Raw genomic sequence first — 27,429 nt, forward strand, 5'->3', positions numbered from 1 at the left:
ATTCTTCTATTATGCGAGCTGAGTGTGTATGAGCCGTTCTCACTATGCTATACAGGTGAGATTTCCTGAGATCTCCACCTTTGGTTCATACAGAACCTCTATCGGATCCAACACCACTCTAGAACAAAAGAAATAAGGAAACCAAATGGTTTTCCTCTTACAAACAGGTAAATCCTATCTCTTTAATCCTTTACAGGATTCTATGGATTTAACCTTTTATTCTTCACCCCTCAACGGCTCACCACATATTGGAGACACCACAAACAACACTATAACCTTCCGCTACGCACTCTGATCCTTGCCCGCCTTTCTTCTTCTTTACTATACTGGCTTCTTCGCTTCTGATCCCTTCGAACTACACTGGACTATTCTAGCTCTCAACAGCTAGCACCCAGATTTCAGATCTAGCTTGGAAAACAACTGGCTCCTGCCAGCTGATCCAACCGATCATCAACCTGAAGTAATACCTGTTTCTATAGGATAAGCTGGTAAGCGACTTCTGACTGAGGACAGCTAACATCTCATCTGCCTCACCCAGTAGAGATTGTTTGGTAAACTCAGAGTCGCTGAGCAGTTTTACCCCTTACCTCTATTTCAGACTCTTCTCTATAAACTCCTTTGATCGATAAAGATCTCATCTCTACTCAACTGCTAAACTGACTTTTCTCTAACTTTCGACATATAGTTCCCAACTCTCAGATCTATTATGGAAAACAACCAGCTTCTACTAGCTGTTCCTATAGATCATCCATTCTACATGGGAACACCTGTCCTTGGTAGTGGCCTTGTGCAATTGCTCACAGTTATGACAAAGTCTCAAGGTTTCATCCTTCGTTTCTCACAACGACACTGGAACATTCCAGGGTGAGGTACTAGGTCGGATACAACCTTTATCTACCAAGCTTCTCTGTACCACTTTGACTATGCTCTCTCTGCAGGTGCCATCCTGTAGGGTAGAAGGAAAGAAATGGTTCTGCGTCCAGACACCACTTCTATTCCAAACTCTGACTCCCTGACAGATGGTAAACCTGACAGCTCGTCTGGGAAAAACATCTAGAACTCGCTAGCAACGGGCACTGAGGCTGATTCCCTGACCTGACTACGAAACTCGCTCACAAGAGCTAGAACCCTCTAATAACCTTTCCTGTGTAACTATGAGCCTGCTGGACTGACATCAAACCTCTAGGCACCTATACTTTGTCCCTTCTAAGGACTGCCTCTGATCCATCTTGCATTCTGTACTCTCTTACCTTGTCTCTGTAGACACAGGTAATCCTATGAGTAGCGAGCCAATCCGCCCTAGAATGACATCACATAGTCAACTCTAGAACCATAAGGTCAGCTGGATCGCATCTACTCACCACAAACTCTAAACTAATCTGACTGACTCTGCCTCAAATGGATCATACTCAGGTCCACTGACCTAGAGAAAACACCGTAAGCCTAGAAGTCATCAAACCCACTCTATCAACGGCTCATTAAGCAGCAAGGAAAGAGAAACACTCGGGTTCAAAACAAATAGCATACACGTCCGAACATTCACAAGTGAACGTACCTGACGTCACCATGTTCGATGTGATAGCCTCCTGCTGAGTCAGGGTGAAGATCCGAGCTAAAGCTAACGGAACTTCCCTCGGGAACCTACTAATGGAAAAGTAATCCTTTCCTCTGCCTCAACCACCACCTAATCCCAGACTAAAATGAAATCTCCTCCTGAACTTACATTTTCTCTTACTCTTTTCTTTCTCTGTTCTGCTCTAGTTCAATTACTTTTCTCTTCTTCTTATTCTGATCTATCTCACTTGCTTGTACTCTTTTCTTACTCTTCTACTTCTTACTCTGTTCTCTAAATTATTTATTATACTTGAGGGCTGCACTTGAAGATGAGAGATCACTCTCCCTATACCTGGATAAAATCCAAGGTCATAGCATCTCATAGCAACACTCTCGAGCTCTTTCCTGGCTTACTAACCTCTAGCTACTACTCATTTGGCTTTTACTATCTCTCTCACTCTACTGGTGCCATCCTGCAGAGAAGACTAGGAATGGTTCTGGGTTTAGACACCATTCCTATATCCCATTCTATTCTCTTAGTAGGTGGTAAACCTGACGGCTTGTTGGGACAATATCTAAAACTTTTCTCTGGCTGCGGGCACTAAAACTGGTTCCCCTCCTGATCTGACTAACTGCTATGCTCTCTGACACAAGCAAGAAACCTCTGATAACCTCTTCTAAACAGCTTAAGAGCTTATAGGGCTGATATCAAACTCCAGGCATCTCTACACTGTCCCCTCAACAAACTACCTGTGATCCACCTTGATCTCTAAGCCTGACTACTCTGTCTCTGCTATCTAAGGCAGTACTATGAGTAGCTAGCCCATCCACCCCTAGAATGACATCAAACAATCACTCTAGAACCACTAGGTCAGCTGGAAGGCATCTACTCATAACGCGCACTAAACTCAACTGGCAGACTGACTCTGCCACTGATGGATCACACTTGGGTCTATTGAGCTAAAGAGGACATTCTAATCCCTACTCTCTATGGCTCTCAAAGCACTAAGGAAAGCGAAACATCAGAGCCTCTAATAGCAGACACATCAAAACATATGGAAGTGAAAAGTACCTGTCACCGCCATGTCCGATGTGTGAGCCTCCGGCTGCGTCAAAGCGAAGATCCGTGCTGGTACTGATGGACCTTCACCTGGGGAACTTGTGGAAGAAGGAGTGATCTCGCTCCCTCTGCCTCTGCCCAGCGCCATGGCTAGAGCTCCTGGCTGAGCCACTCTGTCTGAGGCTGTCTACTGGGACTGTGTCATCAAAGTCGCGGTGGAACACTCACGTGCTATGTGTCCCTCCTGTCCGCACCTGAAACATGCTGTTGTCCCTACTAGACAGACTCCTCTGTGCCTCCTACCGCACCTTGTACATCTAGAACTTTCCCAAACAGAACTCGAGCCATCGCTAAAACCCATACGAGACTTTAACCTATTCCAGAACTCTCTTTTCTTTGACCCTTTTAGGCCTCTAACTTTCTTTTTACTCATTGCAGCAGCCTCACCCAAAGGGAAACGATCCCTATTCTCTGGGTAATTTTCTACACTCATGTTTTCTGTCTGCCCTAGCTGCTCAAATTCACTCTCCTTACACTCCCTTGAGCTATCTGGAAAAGCCCATCCGACAAACTCTGTAGCAAACTGCTCCCAGGATAAGCTTTCTACCCTCGGGTCCACATATTGGTTGAACCATTCCCTTACCTTCTTACATTTCAATGTGACCCCTGCCATCTGAATGGCTCTACTCTCACTGGCTCCCAACTCATCAGTTATCATCTTGACCGTTCTGAGATACTCAAAAGGGTCATCACCTGTCTCAAATTTGGGAACATCCAACCTCAAATAGTCTGTCATCTGTACCGTACTTCCTCCAGGTGAACTAGGCTTAGGTGTTTGGACAACTGGGGCTACTGATTCTACTGGTGGTGGAGGAGGTGCAACATTCCCTGGGTTAGGGTTTACTGAATTTGGATAACCAAAGAAGGGTGGAAACATGGTATACTGTGGATATGGCGGATAAAAGGAAGGATAAGGCATAAAGGTGGGATATGGGTTATACTTAGGGAAACCCGCTGTACCACCCATCGGATACTGAGGTGGAATAAATCTCGAGGCCTGAGTGCCTCCTTGGGACTCACCCATATCTGCTCCTAACATACTCATGCCCAAACTACCATCTCTGCTCTGCTCATCCTCCTCTACTTCCCTCATATCCCCTGACATACCACTCTGAACGACTCCCCTTCTACTCTCATCAACAGACCTTCTAGGGTCCCTTGATGTACCTTCTCTGCTTAATCTATCTGATGTTGCCCTTTGCAGAACGGGGAGATGGGCATCCATGTCCTCATTCTCCGGCGGAGCTCCAGTCAATCTAGTAGATCGACGAGTCCCTCTCATCCAGTTTCTGAAAAGCACAACATCACACAAAACATCAAATGATCCATGTTAGAACACATGAATCCACAACATATATATCACATAGCAATAATGCACATGTATCTTGTCATGGCATTTCACATCATCATGCAAGACAGGACTCCACATCCTATCCTAGTGGACATGATTTTTCTTATTGTGCTTACCCTCCTATACAAGACAACACCTCTTTCCGATGTGGGATATCACTAGTCCTTGAACAAAGATGCTCAACACACCGTACTCTTGAGGCCCTATGCTCTGATACCAATCTGTAACAGCCCAGAAACCGGTACCCCTCTGTCACGGTCCGAACCATCACTGGCACTAGGATCCAGATCGGCTTAAGGCCGCCGGGACCCGTAGCAAGCCGACTATACTCTCTGTGTACCTGATAAATCCCATACATGATCAAACTACTCAACAATCCTGTAAAACACTCCAGGCTTAACTACTGCTACTCAGATATGCAAATCTGAAATGGCCCTCAGGGCCTATACCAGTGACTACTATCTGCTGTGGGTCAAGGGATTGAAACCCTTTTAATCTGTAACACAATCCACTGGTATCTCATCAAAGCCATACATTAAGCCTGATACACACATTTCTCATCAAGAAACGTAAAACAGGATTCATGTACAAGGGATTAATCATATATCACACTAAAGCAAAGACACTAGGGAAAGCACAAGTCTATCCAGTATATGACAGTACATATCTATACATTACATTACAACTAATCTGTTAATTACATCATGTCCACTATGCTATTACAAACATACATTCATGCATATCTTCCTTTACTCGTGCGGACTCTGACTTCCCATAGCTATCTCAGAACCTGCAAAACTGGGGTTAAGGGAGTGGGATGAGCTCTATAGCCCAGTGAGGAGGAACAATAAAACAATTCATTCATTACATGTTTTCATGAAATACATCACATCACAAACATATCATCTCACGGATGAACTTGTCACCAATAGCCCTCTACTACATGTCATAATAGGTCCTACTGTGCCAAGGAGACTAGGTCATCACCTGGACTTCTCTTATCTGTCTCATATCATAACATGTCCCACTGTGCCAAGGAGACTAGGTCATCACCTGGACTTCTTTTATCTCTGCTCTGACAGGCTATCTGTCTAACTCATAGTACCAGGAGCGACCTGGACTATCCAGGAGCGACCTGGTATGGCTATCTCATGCCATAACTCATCTCATAGTATCATATCTCTATCAAGGGCGAAGGATCATCCAACATTCATCCACAGTAACAACATCTTATGCAATGCATCATATTCGTGAATTCTAATGCAACACAACCTACTACATAACATGGCATTTTATGATGCATGGATCATGCTAGAAACGTGTCATTTCTCAAGTAAAATATGAAGTTTAGTTCCACTCACCTGGAGCCACTGCTTGGCTCACTCTGGGCTACCTCTAACTCTGAAGCAGCTATTACTGCTAAACACCTCGATTCCTCGGGTTCAATCCTACAATGGAGGACGCAAATGAGGCACCAAACATACTCTATACAACTGATAAACAACTTCCCAAAACCCCTCTAGAACACGTCAAAACATGCATGCAAAACAAGCAAAGGAAGGTTGGACAGGGCACCTTCGACAGCACCTTCGGCGGCCGAATGTCTCCTCCAGAGACGAAAGTCGGGCATGTTCGGCGGCCGAATCCTCCTTCGGCTGCCGAACCTGAGTTCATCCAGAACTCAGCTTCGTGCATAAACACGCCTCCCACACCTTCCAATCCTTCCCAACATGCATCCCACTTTTCTAACTCATCCATATCTCAAAACAACAAGCATATAGGAGCTTAAGACAACTTAAACTCCGACAAACAAGCTCAGCAAGCAAACATAAAGCATAAAGGGTCCATGAACCCTACTATGCACAACCATGCATAAACTCCCTTTTCCCTTCATAAAACTCCTAGAAAACAGTAGAAAAACCAAGGATCTCCACTTACCTCTTGAAGAACAAAGGCTGGTGTGATCTAAACTCGAAGATATGGAGATCCAAGCTCCAAACTCCTCCAAGCTTTCAAACTCTTCAAAAACACATAAACCTTACTTAAAACTTGTTTAACTTTGAAAGATTGATGAAAAACCATGAAAACAATCCAAGGAGATCAAGAACTCACCTAGGCCAGAAAGAGAGAAGAATCCTCCTCCTTTTTTCTGGACTCGGTGCCCTTTATAGATGACCAACCGCCTCAGCTTCGGCAGCCGAATCGCATGCAAAACCATTCAACGTTCGGCGACCGAACTCAGACTTTCGGGGGCCGAATCTCGGGCATTTTCGGCGGTCGAACATTACCTTTGGCGGCCGAACATGGCAAAATGCCTCCTTGGCCTTTTCTCTTCAAAACTTAATCCATTTCCATTCTAAACCTTTAAAATACTCGAAAACATTTTAGAAAACCTTTCTCTTACTCTTCTAGAAACCTCTGACATCCTCGCATTCCACCGGACGGTAGGAATTCCGATGTCTGAATCTAGACGGGTATTACATACTTAATCCCATACATGATCAACACATACATAAAAATTTTAAACTTTTCTTTTCATTCATTCACCAAACTCAACCTGTGCATGCACTATTCATAAACATAATCATAAACATTAACCCCTCCTTGGAGTCCTCATCAATGCTCCAATGGGATGACAACATATTAAGCTTGGTTTACATAGCATCATAAAACATTTCATTAAAAGATCATGTAACCGAAAAGGGATTGACAACATAATAGGGTCAAGCACAATTCTATACCTCAATACTCATCATTACATTACATAACTGTTTAACACTAATAATTACATATCAATATTTATCATGTCCACCACTAGCTATTACATGACCATAACTTTACTCTAGCTGACCTCCTGGTCTATCCCGTACCTGCAAACCTGGGGGTTAAGGGAGAGGGGTGAGCTAAAGAGTCCAGTGAGCAGAATAATAAAAACATTATATTAAAAGTTCATGCTTCCATGAAATGCATCACATCACAACAAATCACATCAAGGATGAATTTGTCACCAATAGCCCTCTACATTTTCCAATAGTGCCAGAACGTAGAATGGGTCCTGGTCTTTCTCTTACATAACATAACATAACATAACATAACATTCCAAGATGCCAGGGACGTAGAATGGGTCTTCCTGGACTTTCTCTTACATAGTGCGAGGGACGTAGAATGGGTCTTCCTAGACTTCCATACCGTATCATCATCATATCATGACATAACATACGAGGGCTAATGGATCACTCAACATTCATCCACATCAACAACATAATATGCAATGCAACATATTCGTGAATACTAATGTAAACACCCTAATATATCACATGGTATCCATAATGCGTGAATCATGCTGAAATGTTCTTTATTTACTTTAAAACATAAAAAGTTCTTCCACTCACCTCTGGCTAGCTCTGACCAGACACTGGAGCAGTTGACTCACTGCTGGGGTCCTCGGTTCCTCGGGTCCGAACCTACACAGGTGGACTCAAATGAGGGACCAAACATACAAGAACATGACTCTAAAAATACTCCCCAAAAATCCCCCTAAAACACCTCAAAACAATCATAGAAAACATGCAAAGGAGGGCTGCACAGGGCACTTTCGACGGCAGGTTCGGCGGCTGAAAGTCCCTCCAGAGCCGAAAGTCATGCACCTTCGGCGACACTTTCGGCGGCCGAAACTCCCTTCCAGAGCCGAAAGTCCACTTTCGGGGGCAGGGTTCGGCAGCCAAAAGTTGGCCTCCACAGGCAGGTTCGGCGGCCGAAAGAGCCTTCGACTGCCGAACCTGGGTCCTCCCAAAGTGGCAGAACTCAGCCTTTCTCATGCATAAATGCCTCCCAAAGTGGCATACACTAAGATATCATCTATGAAGACAATAATGAAGTGATCCAGGTATTGACTGAAAACTCTGTTCATGAGATCCATGAATGCTGCAGGGGCATTGGTCAACCCGAACGGCATTACAAGGAACTCATAGTGCCCATATCTGGTCCTGAATGCTTTCTTCGGCACATCCTCTTCTCTTATCCTCAGCTGATGGTACCCATATCTCAGATCTATTTTGGAGAAACAACATGCTCCTGCTAGCTGGTCGAATAGATCGTCGATCCTTGGCAACGGGTACTTATTCTTGGTAATGACCTTGTTCAACTGCCTGCAGTCGATACAAAGTCTAAGGGATCCATCTTTCTTTTTCACAAACAACACTAGAGCACCCCAAGGTGAGGTACTCGGTCGGATGAAGCCCTTATCTACCAACTCTTGCAACTGCTCCTTAAGCTCTTTCAATTCAGCTGGTGCCATCCTGTAGGGAGGGATAGAGATCGGTTTAGTTCCAGGCATCAATTCAATTTCAAACTCTATCTCCCTAGCAGGTGGTAAACCTGGCAGCTCGTCTGGGAACACATCTAAAAACTCACTGACCACGGGCACTGAGGCGGGCTCTCTGACATGACTATCCAGCTCTCTCATACTACAAAAAAACTGTGAAATTGCGACCAAATTTTTTGGTCGCTATATAGCTACCAATCAGCGACCATTCTGCGACTAAATGAATGAAATAATATTTTTATTTAACAAAAAGCTTAACGACCAATTTTTGGTCGTTAATTGGTCGCTATTTAGCGACCAAATATGAAATGGTCGCTAAATTTAGCGGGAATTAATGGCGCAAGTTATTAGCGACCATATTTGCGACGAAATTGCGACAACTTTTTGGGCGGGGATATTTAGCGACCATATTTAGTGACTAAAATAATTAGTCGCTAAATAGCAACCAATCAGCGATCATTTTATTTTTAAAATTTTAATTTAATTTTTAATTAAATTTTATTTTATTTAAAATTTTAAATTAAGTAATTTCAATTCGGTATATAAAACGACGTTGTTTTGACAATTTAAGGGATACTCTAACCTAATTCCTAATCCTAATCTCTAATCCCTAATATCTAATTAATCCCTAATCCCTAATAAAATTAACCCTAATTTCTAATCCCTAATTTGTAATCTCTAACCCTAATTCCTAATGAATCCCTAATTCATAATAAAATTAACCCTAATCTCTAATTCCTAATCCTTAATCCCTAATCCCTAATTCCTAATCCCTAACCCTAATCCCTAATTTTAATCTCTAATCCCTAATCCCTAATTAGCTATACTAACAAAACTAACCCTAATCCCCTCATTTATTTTTCCATTTTGCTAGAGTCACACTTCCCTCTCTCTGTCGGCACCTCTCTCCCCCGATTCCCTTCCCATAAGTCCCAGTCAACGCCTCTCTCCCCCCACTTCACTGAAGAGTGCCGGCAGCCCAGTCGGCACTGGCGACATCTCCTATCTCTACCCAGTCGACGATAAATCTTCTCTCTGCCGATATCTCCTTCTCTCTCTCCAGTGGTGACATCTCCCACTTCCCAGTCGAAGACAACTCTTCCCTCTCCCCGGTTGGCATCGGCGACATCTCCTTCTCTCTCCCCAGTCGGCACCGGCGACATTTCCTTTGACTGGAACTCTCTTCAGGTTTGCTCAGTTTTTGTCTCTGTCTTCGCTTTGTTCAGTTTCTCCTCTATTATCTGTTTATGGCTTCTCCTCAATTTTCATTTGTTTATTTATTTCAAGCTTTTTTAATTGTGTGATTCATTTCTTATTTTTCCCCTCTTTGTTTGTTCGGTGGGGTTTTAGCTTAGGATGCAATTTTGGGAATTTTCGGGTGAAGGAGGTTTAAGTGACTAGTCCTATATAGATCTGTGAAACTTGTCTTTGCTTTTTCGTAGCTGAACTAAGTGAGCGGTTAGATTCTCTTGCAACCTTAAAAAACATTGCTTGCTTCTTTTCTGTGACTGGTACTTTTGATCAAGTACGTGTCTGCTTCTCTGTGTTAGTGTTCTTGCTCTATATATTAACTTTTTTTTTATGCATAAACTTCTTTTGTTTGGATATAATGAGCGTGTTTGATCACATGGAGGAAGATCTTTGTCACGGGTTTGTTTCTTTTTGGGCTGGTTTGCTATCCCCCCCTCCCCCCTCTTTTTGGGAGTAAAAATCAATGAGGATTTTGCCTCCAACCCAGATCTTTTACTACTCGTTGATCTGGTTATCTTGTTTTTGTTTATTTATTTTTCTGAGTTTTATTCTAATTATTGTTAAAATTATTGGGTGTTACTGGTACAGTAAATTTTATTTTCCCTTCCCTTTTCTGGGTGATTGTTCATTACATGTATCTGTGTTTTTCTTTCTGTTTTGAGAGGAAATTTTGCTTTTTATATTTTACTTCCTTAGCGTTTATACTTTTGTTTTTAAATAAAATAATTTTTTTAGCATCTATATCAGCAAATTCCTTGCTTTTTTATTTTTTGGCTTGCAAAGATTAGACCATTGTTAGAACTTAGAACTAATTCAAAGGAAAAATAAGTGAAGAAGGAAAGGTAGCCTGTGTGAGAGGAGAGTCTGGTTACCCTATCTGTCTCTTTTTTGCCTACAATCGATGAACCTTAAATTTTTTGTAATGAGGTTCAGCTTTTTAATTTCTTGGTTGTGGGTTTGATTTTCTAATTTATCATTTATATCACAATCCCTTTGCTGGCTTTCCTGGTGGTTGAGGTCTTGATTGAAGGGAAAAAATAAAAAAAAGAAAATTCTTTGATTAATTTTTATGATACATATTTAATAATTTTATACCTTTGATATTTGTTGTGTAGTGTATTTGGAAGGGTAGAAGGTTGGTGATGGGGCCATGGCAATCCATATTTTCACACCCACCTTTTATTCTTTTCGTTTATTTGTTTTTTTCAGGCTTTTCTTTTCCTTCACTTCAACTACTGTTGTCGACACCTTTTGTTTTTCCACGATTTTGAGTGCCCATTTCTTGAAAAGATCCTACTCGACCTTTTGCTACTCTTTCTCTGGTATGTCTTACTTACCCAGATTTTCTTTTCTTCTTCTTTCGTTTTCTTTTTTGGTCCCCTTGATATAATTGAGTGGATTTCTAAATTTTACGTGTTCTTCACTTCATTGTTGGACTCAGTAGTCTGATTTTAGTAAGAGATATTGGGAAGATCTGGGTGCTATAATGATTAGTGAAGTAGTTTCAATCTATCTGATTGGTCTGCAATATAAGGAATTTAGTATTGAAATACAGTTTCTTGTTTGATATGCAAAATTTTTCTTCTGGGTATTGCAGTTCAATTGCTTTTGATGTGTTCTATATTTCATTATTTGATAGAGCGAATTTCTTCTGGAGTACCCTTTTGTTTTGTTTTGTTTTGTTTTGTTTTTTTTGAGAGAGAGAGAATTTCTCTTTTGTTGTTTGAGGGAAAAAGGTAGAATTGGGATTGGTGTAAGAGAATGGAATGGTCAAAGATGGCTGTATTTCACAAATCGGTAGTTAGTTTCCATTTTCAATTGGTTGAAGTCTAATTATATGCTGATATTAAAATTTTCAGCTCTGCAATTGAGTTGCTTCTGATAGAAATTGTAATCTCTTTCCAATTATTTTATTATTTATGATTCGTGGTTCATTTGGTTAAAAATTTTATTGCTTAGCATCTGTTTGATAGATCAGAAAAGGAAAGAAAAATTGCTTAACAATATAATTTATGCGCTTATTAGTCTGTAAAAACATTTTAGCTTTGGGAACTTATGCAGAATGCTAATGTTGGTTGTATTGATAATGCTATCAGGTTCATGATAAATTGGTTAAACTCAGCTGATATCAGGAATGGGTTCTGGTGATTGGTTTAAGTCAATAATTAGTTTAAGTCAATAATTAGTCAATAATTAAACTCAAGCTTTTTTAATTGTGTGATTCATTTCTTATTTTCTCCTCTTTGTTTGTTCGGTGGGGTTTTAGCTTAGGATGCAATTTTGGGAATTTTCGGGTGAAGGAGGTTTAAGTGACTAGTCCTATATAGATCTGTGAAACTTGTCTTTACTTTTTCGTAGCTGAACTAAGTGAGCGGTTAGATTCTCTTGCAACCTTAAAAAACATTGCTTGCTTCTTTTTTGTGACTGGTACTTTTGATCAAGTACGTGTCTACTTCACATTGTGAGTGTTAGTGAACAAATAGAGAGACAGACTGAGCCTCACTTTGTGCAAAATTCACATTGTTCATGTCATACCATTCAGGCTCAGAAGCAAACCAGCCCAAACAAGTCCTGAAACAGGTACCAAAAAGAAATTCTCAAATGCCAAAGATCAGGTTCCAAAAAGAAATTCTAAATAAGTTTACATTTTGAACTGTCACTAGGATTCTTTACACATTCTACAACAAATAAGTTTACATTTTGAAGATAACAAGTATTATTTATTAAAGCTTCATTGAACTAGTTGTGTGCTCTTTTACCCTTCCTGGAAAGAGGAAATAAAAAAAACCAACAGCAAAGCTGCCTGAATGAAACAAATAACACATACTTGCGGACAAAATAAACCTAGATACCCCCCCCCCCAAAGAATATAGAAAGGACATTTGAAGATAATCATGTATCACAAGTTGCATATTCTGTTGCTGCAGTTTGAGATGAAGACTATCCAATCCTGGAACCAGAATTACCAGTTTACCACAATGTAATGTGAATAGTAATTTGTGATGCCTCCACCAAAAATAACATAAATTTTCATAGGTTTCAATATTTTATACAATTCATACATCTTTACCCAGATAGTAGTGCATTTATTAATTTTCTATACTAATTATTGACTGATTCAAACCCCACAAACATAGCCCAGAACACATCCCTCAAACTGCAGCAACAGAATACTGGAAAGGAAAATGATCTATACATATGTTCATAACATTAGAAATACCGAAAGCATACACAGCTGAAAATTCCACAAGTTCACAGCCACACTGCATTAGTTCAGCAACCCTTGTCACTAATAACAAACAATCCACTTTTCCAAGTAGGATAATCATTCATAAACAATTTAGTTTACTCAATAGTACATAGATAAGTAAAACCTAAAGGCAAATATTACAATCCAAGTATCTGTAATCTTCAGGCATATTCAAGTGAACTTTAACAAGTGTTACTATTCGGATAATTTGTCAAAGCTTTGAAAGAAATACTTGTTAAAAGACGAACAACTAGCCATTTGTTAAAAGGAGATGAAAAATTGAACATATGATGAATCACTAAAAGCCCAGACATATTACAGAAGTTGATCCGGATAGACTACACTAGAGACAAGCAAAAATTAATGTGTAACATTTTTCTCTTTGATTTATCTAATGAAACAAAAATTATATATTTTTTTCAAAATTAATTTACTCTAAAAATAAAATAAAAACTCAAATAAGTCTAAAATTATATTTTTAAAAGTTACCCTTTTTATTAACTTATATAAAAACACAAATTCAGATTAATTTGATTAATAGCATTTGTATAGTAAATGATTAGAGAAAAAAAACTTATTTATTGGACTTAAATATAATATTTACAAATTATTAACTTAGACTTATTTAATATTTAATATTAATTGGACTTAAAAAACTTTTGGTGAAATATTCTTTGGTTTTATGGGATGCATTGGGCTCTAGATTTTTTTGAAGGTTTTCAGCCTTTCCCTAGCAGCAAGGTGCACATGCTGCCCAGCAATGCACTTGCAGCCAATGGACTATGCACAACAGCACGTGCTGCAAGTGCAGTCTGAGCTACTGTTTTGCACAACAACACTTGACTGGTTGACTGTAATTAAAATCATAATCAAAATTATCTCAATTTACTTTAATTCCTCCTCCCATTTTTATGAATTTAATTTATATATTTATACTACATATATCTTGTGTAGGAAAATGAATGCCAATCGACAGTGGATGGGTTGTTGAATACTGATTTTTTAAACGGTTTAGAAGAGTTCATACAATTTGCTTCAACTCATCCTGAATGTATGGATGGTATGAATATAAGATGTCCTTGTAGTATGAGAAGGTGTTCGAATCGGAGGTTCCTCTGTGTGGACGATGTACGTTATCATCTGATGAAAAATGGTTTCGTCCCTAATTACTACAGGTGGACAGTACATGGTGAATGTTGGGATGATCAAGGAACCTCTAGTGTTCTATTGTCTGAAACTATCATGGAAAACGATTTTCAAACTGGGGCTAATGGCCGATACCATGAAATGGTACTTGAAGGGTTTGGTTTACCGCCTCAAATTGAATTCATGGAGGAGGCACCTAATGCCGAGGCACAAAGGTTGTATGAAATGTTACAAGCAGCAAGTGAAGAGTTATGGCCAGGATGCAATAAGCACACAAAACTGTCTGCTGTGGCACGTTTGATGAACATGAAATCGGAGCATCATTTCTCTGTAAAATGTTTTGATCAGATTGTCGAGGCTTTAAAAGAAGTTCTACCCGAAGATAATGTGCTTCCTGATAATTTTTACAAAACGAAAAAGTTAATTGAGGGTTTGGGTCTACCAGTGGAAAAGATTGATTGTTGCAGAAATAATTGCATGATATATTGGTCTGGTGATGCTGAGTTACAAGAATGCAAGTTTTGCCAACTTTCTAGATATAAACGCACGGTAAATAGCTTGACAAAGCAAGTTGTTCATAAGCCATATAAGAAGATGTATTACTTTCCTCTCACTCCAAGGTTACAACGGCTTTATGCATCAGACGCAACAGCACCCCATATGAGATGGCATGCTGAACATGAATATGAGGAAGGGTTCATGCATCATCCATCTGATTCTCCCGCATGGAAACACTTCAATGCATGTTATCCATCATTTGGATCAGAGATAAGGAATGTGATGCTTGGATTGTCTACTGACGGATTCCAACCATTTGGACAATCTGGCCAACAGTACTCATCTTGGCCCATCATTCTGACACCATATAATCTTCCGCCATGGCTGTGTATGAAGTCAGAATATATGTTTCTCACTGTTATAGTTCCGGGCCCAAATAATCCTAAATTTAAAATTGATATATTCTTACAACCCTTAATCGAAGAACTAAAACAATTATGGAACATGGGGGTTGAGACATATGATGTGGATAAGAAGCAAAATTTTCTCATGCGGGTTGCTTTGCTATGGACCATTAGTGACTTTCCTGCTTATGCCATGCTTTCTGGTTGGAGCACTGCAGGAAGGCTTGCATGCCCATATTGTATGGATAACACTGATGCATTTACTTTGCCAAGAGGTGGCAAACAATGTTGGTTTGACAATCATCGCAAATTTTTGAACCATAACCATCCATGGCGGAAGAATAAATCATGGTTTAGAAAAAACAAAGTTGTAACTGAACATGCACCTCTAGTAAGGACTGGAGAGGAAATTTTGCATGAGATAGAAAGTCTGGGATTAATGAGAGTGACAGATCCAGGTTCAGATGTTGTTAATGCTGTTATTAGTAAGACATGTGGATGCAGAAAACGCAGCATATTCTGGGATTTACCTTATTGGAGTTCCTTGCTTATTAGACACAACCTTGATGTAATGCATATTGAAAAGAATTTTTTTGATAACTTGTTCAATACCGTTATGAATATAGAGGGTAAAACAAAAGATAATGCAAAAGCAAGAGAAGATATGAGGGAAATATGTCGGCGGCCTGAGTTGGAGGTTAATGCAGAAACTGGCAGGTATCCAAAAGCAATATATGCATTGGACAAACCGGCAAAACAAGTTATTTGTGAATGGATGAAGGGACTCAGATTTCCTGATGGTTATGTGTCTAACATGGCTCGATGTGTCGACATGAACAAGTACAGATTATTTGGAATGAAAAGTCATGATTGTCATATTTTCATGCAAAGGTTGTTGCCTATTGCTTTTCGTGAATTATTACCAATGAGAGTGTGGGAAGCAATTACCGAGCTAAGTATTTTCTTTAAGCAACTAACGAGTACAATCTTACGGGAGGAAGATATGCAAAGGCTTGAAGAGGACATTCCGGTTATACTATGCAAATTGGAGCGAATATTTCCTCCGGGTTTCTTCGACTCGATGGAACATCTTCCGGTTCATCTTGCATATGAAGCTCGCATTGGGGGTCCAGTGCAATATCGTTGGATGTATCCTTATGAGCGGTAATAATTAATCACTGCTGCTTCATCAAAATATCAATTATTTAATATGCTTAATTTGTATGATAATTAATTATGTAATACATGTACAATGGAATTTTAAAGAAGAATATTAAAAATAAAGCCAAAGTTGAAGGATCAATTGCTAATGCATACTTGGTAGAGGAGGCATCTTCTTTTTGTGCTTACTATTTTGAGTCACATGTTTCTACAAGACATCGACGGGTTCCACGTAATGATGATGGTGGTGTAGTGGAAGATAAGGAGATTGAAGGAAATTTATCAATATTCAAATATCCGGGTAGACCCATAGGTCAATCAAAGAAAAGGTTATTGAAAAAGGATGAAAGAAATGCAGCTCATTTATATATCCTACTAAATTGTGAAGAAGTTTCGCCATTTATCAAGTAAGTGAAATTCACCGCCAAATTATAAATTTAATAGTCTTCTAAAATGCATATATATTCATGAAAATAACCAAAGTTGTATAATTTCTCCTAATGCAAGATTATATATTGAGGAACTACGGAGGATATCACCTAACATTACCGATGGAGAGGTAGACATCACATTGGAGAATAACTTTTCCACATGGTTCAGAGCATACGTAAGCTTTATAATACTTGCAATAATACGCTGAATTTGGTGAATGAATCAAAATTAATTTTATATGTTCACTTTTTGTAATAGGTACATGAACCAACCAATACAGTGAACAATCCTCTAATCCAAGATTTAGCCAAAGGACCTCTAAATACAGTGAATGTGTACACAGGATACTATGTAAATGGATACAAATTTCACACTGAGGGACGAAGTGCTAATCGAATGACGGTGAATTGTGGTGTATGCATTAAAGGAACGAACTATAGTGATCAATCAAGTGATTACTATGGTAAGTTGATAGAGGTTCTTGAAGTAGAATACCCGGCTTTACCTATGAAGCGGACAGTTCTATTCCACTGTGAATGGTTTGATCCTACCCCAAATGTTGGAGTGAAAATTCATTTAATGTATAATATTGTGGATGTAAATCAAAGAAAGAGATTTCATAAGTATGAGCCATTTGTTTTGGCTAGCCAGGCACAACAAGTTTATTACATTCCTTATCCTTCTTTAAGACGAGCAAGGTCTGATTGGCAATCTGTGATAAAAATTAAAGTCAGGGCAGTGATTGAATTACCAAATGTTGTTGTACCAGCTACAGCGTCAATAACAGATGCATTTCAAGAAGATACTGTAACTTTGCAGCCTTTAGTCTTAAATGAGGAAGGATTACCTGAGACATTAAATGATCCAGCGGGTGGTGAAGTGTTTATTTCAGAATTAGTTGAAGAAGAAGAAGAAGATGAAGAGACATATCATTATTCAACTTCAGACAATGACGAATATTACTTAGATTAGTCAACTCTAAGCTATATAGTAAACTTGTTTGCTCTAATTATCTTTTTTATTATTGTTAATTATTTTTAATTTTACAACATACTAATCTCCTTTTGTGCAGATAGAGTGATCGTGGTGTTTTTTTGTGCAGATATGGCCAGGGGTAGAGGTAAAGAAGATGCACGTAATGCTGATCGTGGTGTTTTGACGGGTACAGGTAGAGGCCGAGGCCGAGGTGATCCAGAAATTGTTCGTGGTCGCGGCACTATAGCCACTGCACCTTCTTCAGCTGACTTTAGAGCCCCTGCACTAACTCCAACAATCCCTGTATTATACTCAGCCCCTACAGCCCCTCCACTTGCTCCAGTTGCCCCCACTGCACCAAATTCTTCAGGTTCTATTCCTGGATCGAGTGCTAGTCGATCTGCATCGGGCATGGGAGATCACTCGTATACACCCTCATCATATGCTACTAGGACCTACTGTTATGTGCATGCAAGCGGAAAGTAAGTATAATGTATAACATTACTTATCATTGCATTTGATATATTTGTTATCAGTTTTCATTTTGTTTAATTATTTACAAATAATTATATTGAATATTTATAAATTATGCTCGTATTATTAAAATATTACAGTCTTATGCCTTCTGAGAAGACATCTGGTGCCTGCACAAAGATTTTTCAAAAGTACAATGTCGAGGAGGGTTCTTCCTGGAAGAATATCCAACAATCCACAAAAGATTTTTATTTCAGAGAGTTTGAGGTACGCAATATATTATGCATTCTAATAAAGATAAAATGTCTTATAATATATGTTGTATTATACATGTGTCTTTTAAATTAATTTACAGAAAGAATTTCACTGGGATGAGGGAAGTGCTGCAATAGTGAGGAAGGCATGGAATAAAAAAGCAGCTACCCGATACAAAGACTTTCTGACAAATGAAAAGAAGAAAAAAAAGAGGAGTGCTTATATATCAATTGAAGTTTGGGATAAATGGAATTTAGATTGGAGTACTCCAGAGTATGTAGCAAAGTCAATGAAGTACTCAAAGAACCGCCTAACAGAGATGGGAGGTGAAGGAGCTGGTCCTTCTACACATATAGGTGGGTCCATAACACATGAGGAGCATGCTAGACGCATACAAAATGCTAACACAGACAAAGTTCCTCCAACAACAGCTGAGTTGTTTCTCCACACCCATACAAAGAAGAGTGATCGCAATAAATTTGTTGATAAACGAGCTGAAATTGTTTATGTAAGTTTCTATATAAACAAGTTGACTTTCTAAGTAATATCTTGCAAGTATGATTTTGATGTCTATGTGATTTATTTTTAGTTGTGTGATTGATTTTGAGTTGTTGATTGATATTGAATTGTGTTATTGATTTTCAATTGCAAGTATGATTATGATATGTAGGTGATTCTCACAAGGAAATTGTATATGATTCTCAGTTGTTGATTGATTTTCAGTTGTGTGATTTGATTTTCAATTGCAAGTATGATTATGATATGTAGGTGATTCTCACAAGGAAATTGTATATGATTCTCAGTTGTTGATTGATTTTCAGTTGTGTGATTGATTTTCAATTGCAATTATGATTCTGATATGTAGGTGATTCTCACAAAGAAATTATTTATGATTCTCAGTTGTGTGATTGATTTTGAGTTGTGTGATTGATTTTCAGTTGCAAGTATGATTCTGAAATCTAGGTGATTATCACTTGGAAATTGTTTATGATTCTCAGTTGTGTGATTGATTTTGAGTTGTCTGATTGATTTTCAGTTGTTGATTGATTTTGAGTTGTGTGATTGATTTTCAGTTGCAAGTATGATTCTGATATTTAGGTGATTATCCCAAGAAAATTGTTTATGATTCTCAGTTGTGTGATTGTTTTTGAGTTGTTGATTGATTTTGAGTTGTGTGATTGATTTTCAGTTGCAAGTATGATTCTGATATCTAGGTGATTCTCACAAGGAAATTGTTTATGATTCTCAGTTGTGTGATTGATTTTGAGTTGTTTTATTGATTTTTAGTTGCAAGTATGATTTTGATATCTAGGTGATTCTAAGTTGTGTGATTCATTTTTCTATTATCATATCTTGCAAGTATTGTAAATGTGATATCTTGCAGGTATTATAATTGTCATATCTTGTAGGTATTAGCATTTTTCCTTACTTTAGTATTCAAATTGAACTGTTATTCTGTGATTTTCTAGGAAAATTATTTAAAGCTAAAAGAACAACATTCAAGCCAGAATGTGGGATCAGATCATGTGGAAGGAGATGGAGGAACTATTAATGAGGATCAATTGTTCATTACTGCAGCAGGAGGATGGCAAGGAAGTCGAGTGTATGGTTTAGGTAGTGCTGCCTCTTCTGCCTTCTCTCAAACATGAACTGTGGGAAAAACAACAAATGTTCCATCATCCCAATCACCAGAATGGAAGAAGGAAATTGAAGCAAAGTTTGAAGAGAAGTATAATAGTTTGCAGAAACTTGTAGAAGACCAAAATCAGATAATAGCTCAAATGCGTGATGAACTACAGGCAACGAGGATGGGACAGCAGTCTTCCTTATTGATGCCATCAACATCTTATATGCCTCCAGCTCAAAGATCCCCTGGTGATTCACATATAGATTAGCATGATATCATTTCTCACTGACTTTAATAATATATTTTATGATATGAATTTGATACTATTTGGATTAATTATGTATTTTGAGATATTTTAAGTTTCATAGTCTTGAACTATAGTAATGTTTTGGATTTTTAGATCGCAGAATTATGAAATGGAGTTGATGTTTATATATTATCTTTGATGTTTTATGTATTGGAATGTGTGTACATATTGATATTTTAGCAGGTTTATGAATTTATTGGAAAAATGATATGAATCAGATTTAAAAGCATTTATTAGTGACTAATCAGCCACAAAAGCAAATTAAATAATAAATATATATTTGATTTTACTATTAATTTGTGACCAAATTAGCGACCAAAACAGCGACCATTTTGCGACTAAAAATTAACGACCAATTTACTTCCATACAGCGACTAAATTCTCAAGAAATAGCGACCAAATTAGCGACCAAAACAGCGACCATTTCGCGACAAAAAATTAACGACCAATTTACTTCCACACAGCGACTAAATGTTCTTCCTTGAGGCGATCAAATAACAACGGAATAGCGACCAAATTAGCGACCAAAATAGCGACCATTTCGCGATAAAAAATTAACGACCAATTTACTTACATACAGCGACTAAATACTCTTCCTTGAGGCGATCAAATAACAACGAAATAGCGACCAAATTAGCGACCGAAACAGCGACCATTTAGCGACCACATTATAGCGACCACATCAGCGACCATTTAGCGACCAACTTATAGCGACCCAATCAGTGACCATTTAGCGACCAAATTATAGCGACCAAATCAGCGACCATGTAGCGACCAAATTTTAACGACTAATTTTCAACCATGACACCAAATTAGCGACCAAAAAAGGTCGTTGAATGGTCGCTATTTTAGCGACCAATTTTCAGATTATCGCAAAATAATTAGCGACTGGCCAAACACTGACCAATTTTTTTGGTCGCTAAATGGTCGCTATTTCGTAATAGCGACCAAATCTGTCTTTTTAGCGACCAAAATTTTGGTCGCTAAATCACTGTTTTTTTGTAGTGTCACATGAGCTAGAAAACCCTGACAACCCCTCCTGAGTAGCCTACGAGCCTGTAGGGCTGATATCAAACCTCTAGGTGTACCCCTCCTGTATCCTTTGAAGACAACCTCTGACCCATCCTGACATCTGAACCTAACTACCTTGTCTCTGCAGTCTAAGGTAGCACCATGGGTAGATAGCCAATCCATCCCTAGAATGACGTCAAAATCTGTCAAATCTAGAACCACAAGGTCGGCGGAAAGGCACCTTCCCTCAACAAAAACTGGACTACACTGGCAGACTGACTCTGCCACTGACGGGTCACACTTGGGTCCACTGACCCATAGGGGACACTCTAACCCAGAGACCATCAACTCCAACCTCTCGACGGCTCTCGGAGCAATGAAAGAATGCGATGCATCCATCAAGGCATAAACATCAGAACAACCAATGATGAGATTACTTGACACCACTGTGTTTGATGCATTTGCCTCCTGCTGTGTCATGGTGAAGATCCGTGCTGGAGCTGATGGACCTTCACCCCTGAAACCCGCTGAAGAAGAGGCTGCCCTTCTCCCTCGGCCTCTGCCACTAGCCTGAGTCGCGGCTGGAGCTGCTGGCTGAGCCACACTACCCGAAGCTGTCTGCTGGGACTGTGCCACAAAAGCTGCTCTAGGACACTCCCGTGACATGTGCCCCTCCTGCCCACATCTGTAGCAGGCTGTCGTCCCAAACCGACATACTCTTTTGTGCGGCTTCCCACACTTCATACATACTGCATTGTCTGCACCTGAGCTCGAGCCACTTCCCAATCCCAGACCTGACTTGATCTTGTTCCAGAACTTGTTCTTCTTTGACTTTTTGGTGGTATTACTCCACCTCTTGCTGCCTGAACTCAGAGAAGAAGGGTCTAATCTTCCCCCACCTGGGGTCTTGGAACCAGAAGGTTGTGCTACTGACTGTTTAACTTTTCCCTAAATTATTGCACTAGCCTCTATCCTCCGAGCCATATCCACTATGGCATAGAAACTCTCCCTCTCTGTTGACTGTTCCCCTTACTGATCTGCTTCTGTTCATATCCAAAGACCTTCTAGGGTCTCTCACTGCTCTTTCCCTGCTAGACCTGCTAGACATTGCCCTTGGCAATGCAGGAGGACGGGCACTCATGCCCTCATCCTCCGGTGGTACTCCAGTCAATCGTGCAGATCGACGAGTTCCCCTCATCCTGTTTACTGAAAAACAGCACACATCACATAAACATTAGCATCAAATGGTTCATGTGAAAACACATGAACCCTCATCACATACATAGCATATCATTAATGCACATGCATAAAATCATGGCATTTTACATCATCAATCAAGACAGGACTCTACATCCTATCCTAGTGGACATGATCTTCCTATTGTGCTTGACCTTCTAGAACATCTATGAGCCCGACACTCTAGGTCCGACCATATGAACCTAGGGCTCTGATACCAATCTGTAACGACCCGAAAATTGGACCTCTACCGGTGCTAGGATCCAGATCGGCATAAGGCCGCCGGGACCTGTAGCAAGCCTGACATACATCCTGTAAACCTGCTTAATCCCATACATGATCAACACATACATAAAAATTTTGAACTTTTCTTTTCATTCATTCACCAAACTCAACCTGTGCATGCACTATTCATAAACATAATCATAAACATTAACCCCTCCTTGGAGTCCTCATCAATGCTCCAATGGGGTGACAACATATTAAGCTTGGTTTACATAGCATCATAAAACATTTCATTAAAAGATCATGTAACCGAAAAGGGATTGATAACATACTAGGGTCAAGCACAATTCTATACCTCAATACTCATCATTACATTACATAACTGTTTAACACTAATAATTACATATCAATATTTATCATGTCCACCACTAGCTATTACATGACCATAACTTTACTCTAGCTGACCTCCTGGTCTATCCCGTACCTGCAAACCTGGGGGTTAAGGGAGAGGGGTGAGCTAAAGAGCCCAGTGAGCAGAATAATAAAAACATTATATTAAAAGTTCATGCTTCCATGAAATGCATCACATCACAACAAATCACATCAAGGATGAATTTGTCACCAATAGCCCTCTACATTTTCCAATAGTGCCAGAACGTAGAATGGGTCCTGGTCTTTCTCTTACATAACATAACATTCCAAGATGCCAGGGACGTAGAATGGGTCTTCTTGGACTTTCTCTTACATAGTGCCAGGGACGTAGAATGGGTCTTCCTGGACTTCCATACCGTATCATCATCATATCATGACATAACATACGAGGGCTAATGGATCACTCAACATTCATCCACATCAACAACATAATATGCAATGCAACATATTCGTGAATACTAATGCAAACACCCTAATATATCACATGGTATCCATGATGCGTGAATCATGCTGAAATGTTCTTTATTTACTTTAAAACATAAAAAGTTCTTCCACTCACCTCTGGCTAGCTCTGACCAGACACTGGAGCAGCTGACTCACTGCTGGGGTCCTCGGTTCCTCGGGTCCGAACCTACACAGGTGGACTCAAATGAGGGACCAAACATACAAGAACATGACTCTAAAAATACTCCCCAAAAACCCCCTAAAATACCTCAAAACAATCATAGAAAACATGCAAAGGAGGGCTGCACAGGGCACTTTCGGCGGCAAGTTCGGCGGCCGAAAGTCCCTCCAGAGCCGAAAGTCATGAACCTTCGGCGGCACTTTCGGCGGCCGAAGGTTCCCTCCAGAGACGAAACTCATGCATGTTCGGTGGCACCTTCGGCGGCTGAAACTCCCTTCCAGAGCCGAAAGTCCACTTTCGGGGGCAGGGTTCGGCAGCCAAAGGCTTGCCTCTATAGGCAGGTTCGGCGGCCGAAAGTCCCTTCGGCGGCCGAACCTGAGTCTTCCTCTCAAGACTATTTTCATTCAAAACTTAATTTCTTTCTTGCTTAAAACCATAAAACATATTAAAACATTTTATGAAAACATAATTTTACCCCTTCTAGAGGTTTCCAACATCCGAGATTCCACCAGACGGTAGGAATTCTGATACCGGAATCTAGCCGGGTATTACATTCTTCCCCCCTTAAGAACATTCGTCCCCGAATGTTCACCAACAAACATGGCATAGCATAAGACATGAACATACAATGCATGAAACATAAACACACGACAAAACACATAACACTCACCTTAGAAGAGATGAGGATATTGCTGGAGCACGGACTCCCGTGTCTCCCAGGTACACTCTTCGATGTTGTGGTGATTCCAAAGGACTTTCACCATCGGGATTTCCTTGTTTCTCAACTTTCTGATCTGGGCGTCTAGGATCCGTACTGGCTGTTCAACATAGGTGAGATCTTCTTGGATCTCCACATCAGGCTCACTGAGAACCTTGCCCAGATCTGACACAAATTTTCTTAACATGGAAACATGGAAAACCGGATGGATTCTCTCCATTAAAGCAGGCAAGTCCAGCTTGTACGATACACTCCCAATCTTTTGTAAGATTTCAGAGGGTCCGATGTACCGTGGAGCTAGCTTACCTTTCTTTCCGAACCGAATCACCCCTTTCATTGGAGACACCTTAAGCAATACCAAATCCCCCTCCTGAAACTCTACTTGCCTTCTGCGGATATCTGCATAACTCTTTTGCCTGCTTGCAGCAGTCTTGATCCTTTCTCTGATTATGGGCACCACTCTGCTGGTGATCTCTACAAGCTCAGGCCCTGCCAAAGCCCTTTCTCCAACTTCTTCCCAGCAGACCGGTGATCTGCACTTCCTTCCATACAAAGCTTCATATGGAGCCATCCCTATGCTAGCATGATGACTGTTATTGTAAGCAAACTCCACCAAAGGTAGATGCTGCCTCCAAGAACCGCCAAAATCTAGCACACACATTTTAAGCATATCCTCGATTATCTGGATGGTCCTCTCTGACTGTCCGTCCGTCTGTGGATGGAAAGCAGTGCTAAAATTCAACCTGGTACTCATAGCATTCTGCAGACTCTGCCAAAATCTGGAGGTGAACTGGGGTCCTCTATCAGACACTATTGAAACAGGAACCCCATGCAACCTGACAACCTCATCAACATACACCTGCACCAACTTGTCCACAGAGTAGTTATTCCTGACAGGAATGAAGTGAGCAGATTTGGTCAGCCTGTCCACAATCACCCATATGGAGTCTAATCTGTTGGACGTTGCCGGTAACCCCACCACGAAGTCCATAGCTATATTCTCCCATTTCCACTCTGGAATAGGTAGTGGGTTAAGCATTCCAACTGGCTTCTGATGTTCCAGCTTCACCCTCTGACATACTTCACAGGCTGACACGAACTGTGCCACTTCTCTCTTCATAGCTGGCCACCAATACACTCTCTTCAGATCTTGATACATCTTGGTGGCTCCAGGGTGAACACTGCATCTGGCATTATGAGCCACCCTCATAATGTCTCCCTTCAGACCTACGCCATCTGGTACACATAATCTATTCCCATAGCGGAGGATCCCTTTGCTGTCAAATCTGAACTCCTCATTCTTGCCTGACTGAACAGTCCTGGCAATCTTTACTAACTCTGGATCCTCGTGTTGTTTCTGAGCCACCTGCTCTAGAAACACGGGTGCCAGTCTCATCTGGGCTATCAAAGCACCTGTACCAGACAACTCCAACTGTAGACCTTCATTAATGAGCTCGAAGAACTGCCTCACCACTGGTCTCCTCTCTGCTGAAATGTGGGACAAACTGCCTAGTGATTTCCGGCTTAAGGCGTTTGCCACAACATTTGCCTTACACGGATGGTACTGGATCTTGCAATCATAGTCACTAAGCAGTTCTACCCACCTCCTCTGCCTCAGATTTAGCTCTCTCTGACTCAGGATGTACTGTAGGCTCTTATGATCGGTGAAGATCTCACATTTTACCCCATAAAGGTAGTGCCTCCACATCTTGAGTGCAAAGATTATAGCTGCCATTTTTAGGTCATGTGTAGGGTAATTCAACTCATGCTTCTTCAGTTGCTTAGAAGCATAAGCAATCACCCTTTCATTCTGCATTAGCACACAACCCAGTCCCATACGGGACGCATCACAGTAGACTGAGAAGACTTCATTACTAGATGGCAGAGCTAACACTGGCGCTGAAGTCAACCTCTTCTTTAGCTCCTCAAAGCTCTCCTCACACTGGTCGGTCCACACAAATCTCTGGTTCTTCTTAGTCAGTCTGGTCATGGGAGCTGCAATTTCAGAGAAGTCCTGAATGAACCTCCTGTAGTAACCTGCTAAACCCAAGAAGCTCTTGATCTCTGTCACTGTAGTGGGTCTAGGCCAGTTAGCTACAGCTTCCACTTTCTTGGGGTCTACCTCGATTCCATTTTCTGACACCACATGCCCCAAGAATGAAATGCTCCTCAACCAGAACTCACATTTGGGGAACTTGGCATACAAGCCATGTTCCCTCAAGGTTTGCAAAACCAACCTCAGATGATGGGCATGCTCCTCTGCATTCCTGGAATACACTAAGATATCATCTATAAAGACAATAACGAAGTGATTCAGTTATTGACTAAAAACTCTGTTCATGAGATCCATGAATGCTGCAGGGGCATTGGTTAACCCGAACGACATTACAAGGAACTCATAGTGCCCATATCTGGTTCTGAACGCCGTCTTTGGCATATCCTCTTCTCTTATCCTCAGCTGATGGTACCCAGATCTCAGATCTATTTTGGAGAAACAACCTGCTCCTGCTAGCTGGTCAAATAGATCGTCGATCCTCGGCAACGGGTACTTATTCTTGGTAGTGACTTTGTTCAACTGCCTGTAGTCGATACAAAGTCTAAGGGAACCATCTTTCTTTTTCACTAACAGCACTGGAGCACCCCAAGGTGAGGTACTCAGTCTGATGAAGCCCTTATCTACCAACTCTTGCAACTGCTCCTTAAGCTCATTCAATTCAGCTGGTGCCATCTTGTAGGGAGGGATAGAGATCGGTTTAGTTCCAGGCATCAATTCAATTTCAAACTCTATCTCCCTAGCAGGTGGTAAACTTGGCAGCTCGTCTGGGAATACATCTAAAAACTCACTGACCACGGGCACTGAGGCGGGCTCTCTGACATGACTATCCAGCTCTCTCACATGAGCTAGAAAATCCTGACAACCCCTCCTGAGTAGCCTACGAGCCTGTAGGGCTGATATCAAACCTCTAGGTGTACCCCTCCTGTCTCCTCTGAAGACAACCTCTGACCCATCCTGACATCTGAACCTGACTACCTTGTCTCTGCAGTCCAAGGTA

At 40.5% G+C, this 27,429-nt stretch overlaps 3 protein-coding genes across 5 annotated transcripts; all 3 read left to right on the top strand.

The window, feature by feature from the left end:
- The first annotated feature begins 10,655 nt into the window (after positions 1 to 10,655).
- On the top strand, positions 10,656 to 17,861 carry LOC122725279. Its single transcript, XM_043962317.1, has 3 exons — positions 10,656 to 10,922; positions 17,594 to 17,769; positions 17,856 to 17,861. The coding sequence occupies exons 1-3, from the start codon at positions 10,751 to 10,753 to the stop codon at positions 17,859 to 17,861; spliced, it is 354 nt and encodes a 117-aa protein (XP_043818252.1). The 5' UTR covers positions 10,656 to 10,750.
- LOC122721337 lies at positions 14,537 to 17,594 on the top strand. Of its 3 annotated transcripts, none has more exons than XR_006347895.1 (3): positions 14,537 to 16,466; positions 16,567 to 16,666; positions 16,750 to 17,239. XR_006347895.1 is itself a non-coding variant. In XM_043948628.1 (3 exons), the coding sequence occupies exons 1-3, from the start codon at positions 16,144 to 16,146 to the stop codon at positions 17,461 to 17,463; spliced, it is 1,137 nt and encodes a 378-aa protein (XP_043804563.1). In that variant the 5' UTR covers positions 15,507 to 16,143; the 3' UTR covers positions 17,464 to 17,594. The 3 variants fall into 3 exon arrangements, 1 of the variants encoding a protein (XP_043804563.1); XM_043948628.1 differs by having other exon boundaries at positions 15,507 to 16,466; positions 16,750 to 17,594; XR_006347894.1 differs by having other exon boundaries at positions 14,537 to 16,666.
- On the top strand, positions 17,843 to 20,185 carry LOC122721400. Its single transcript, XM_043949139.1, has 4 exons — positions 17,843 to 17,948; positions 18,081 to 18,207; positions 18,296 to 18,703; positions 19,665 to 20,185. The coding sequence occupies exons 1-4, from the start codon at positions 17,878 to 17,880 to the stop codon at positions 19,842 to 19,844; spliced, it is 786 nt and encodes a 261-aa protein (XP_043805074.1). The 5' UTR covers positions 17,843 to 17,877; the 3' UTR covers positions 19,845 to 20,185.
- Positions 20,186 to 27,429: the final 7,244 nt, after the last annotated feature.

This window comes from Manihot esculenta, chromosome 12 (assembly GCF_001659605.2).
Source record: "Manihot esculenta cultivar AM560-2 chromosome 12, M.esculenta_v8, whole genome shotgun sequence".
In the NCBI taxonomy this organism is placed as follows: Eukaryota; Viridiplantae; Streptophyta; class Magnoliopsida; order Malpighiales; family Euphorbiaceae; genus Manihot; species Manihot esculenta.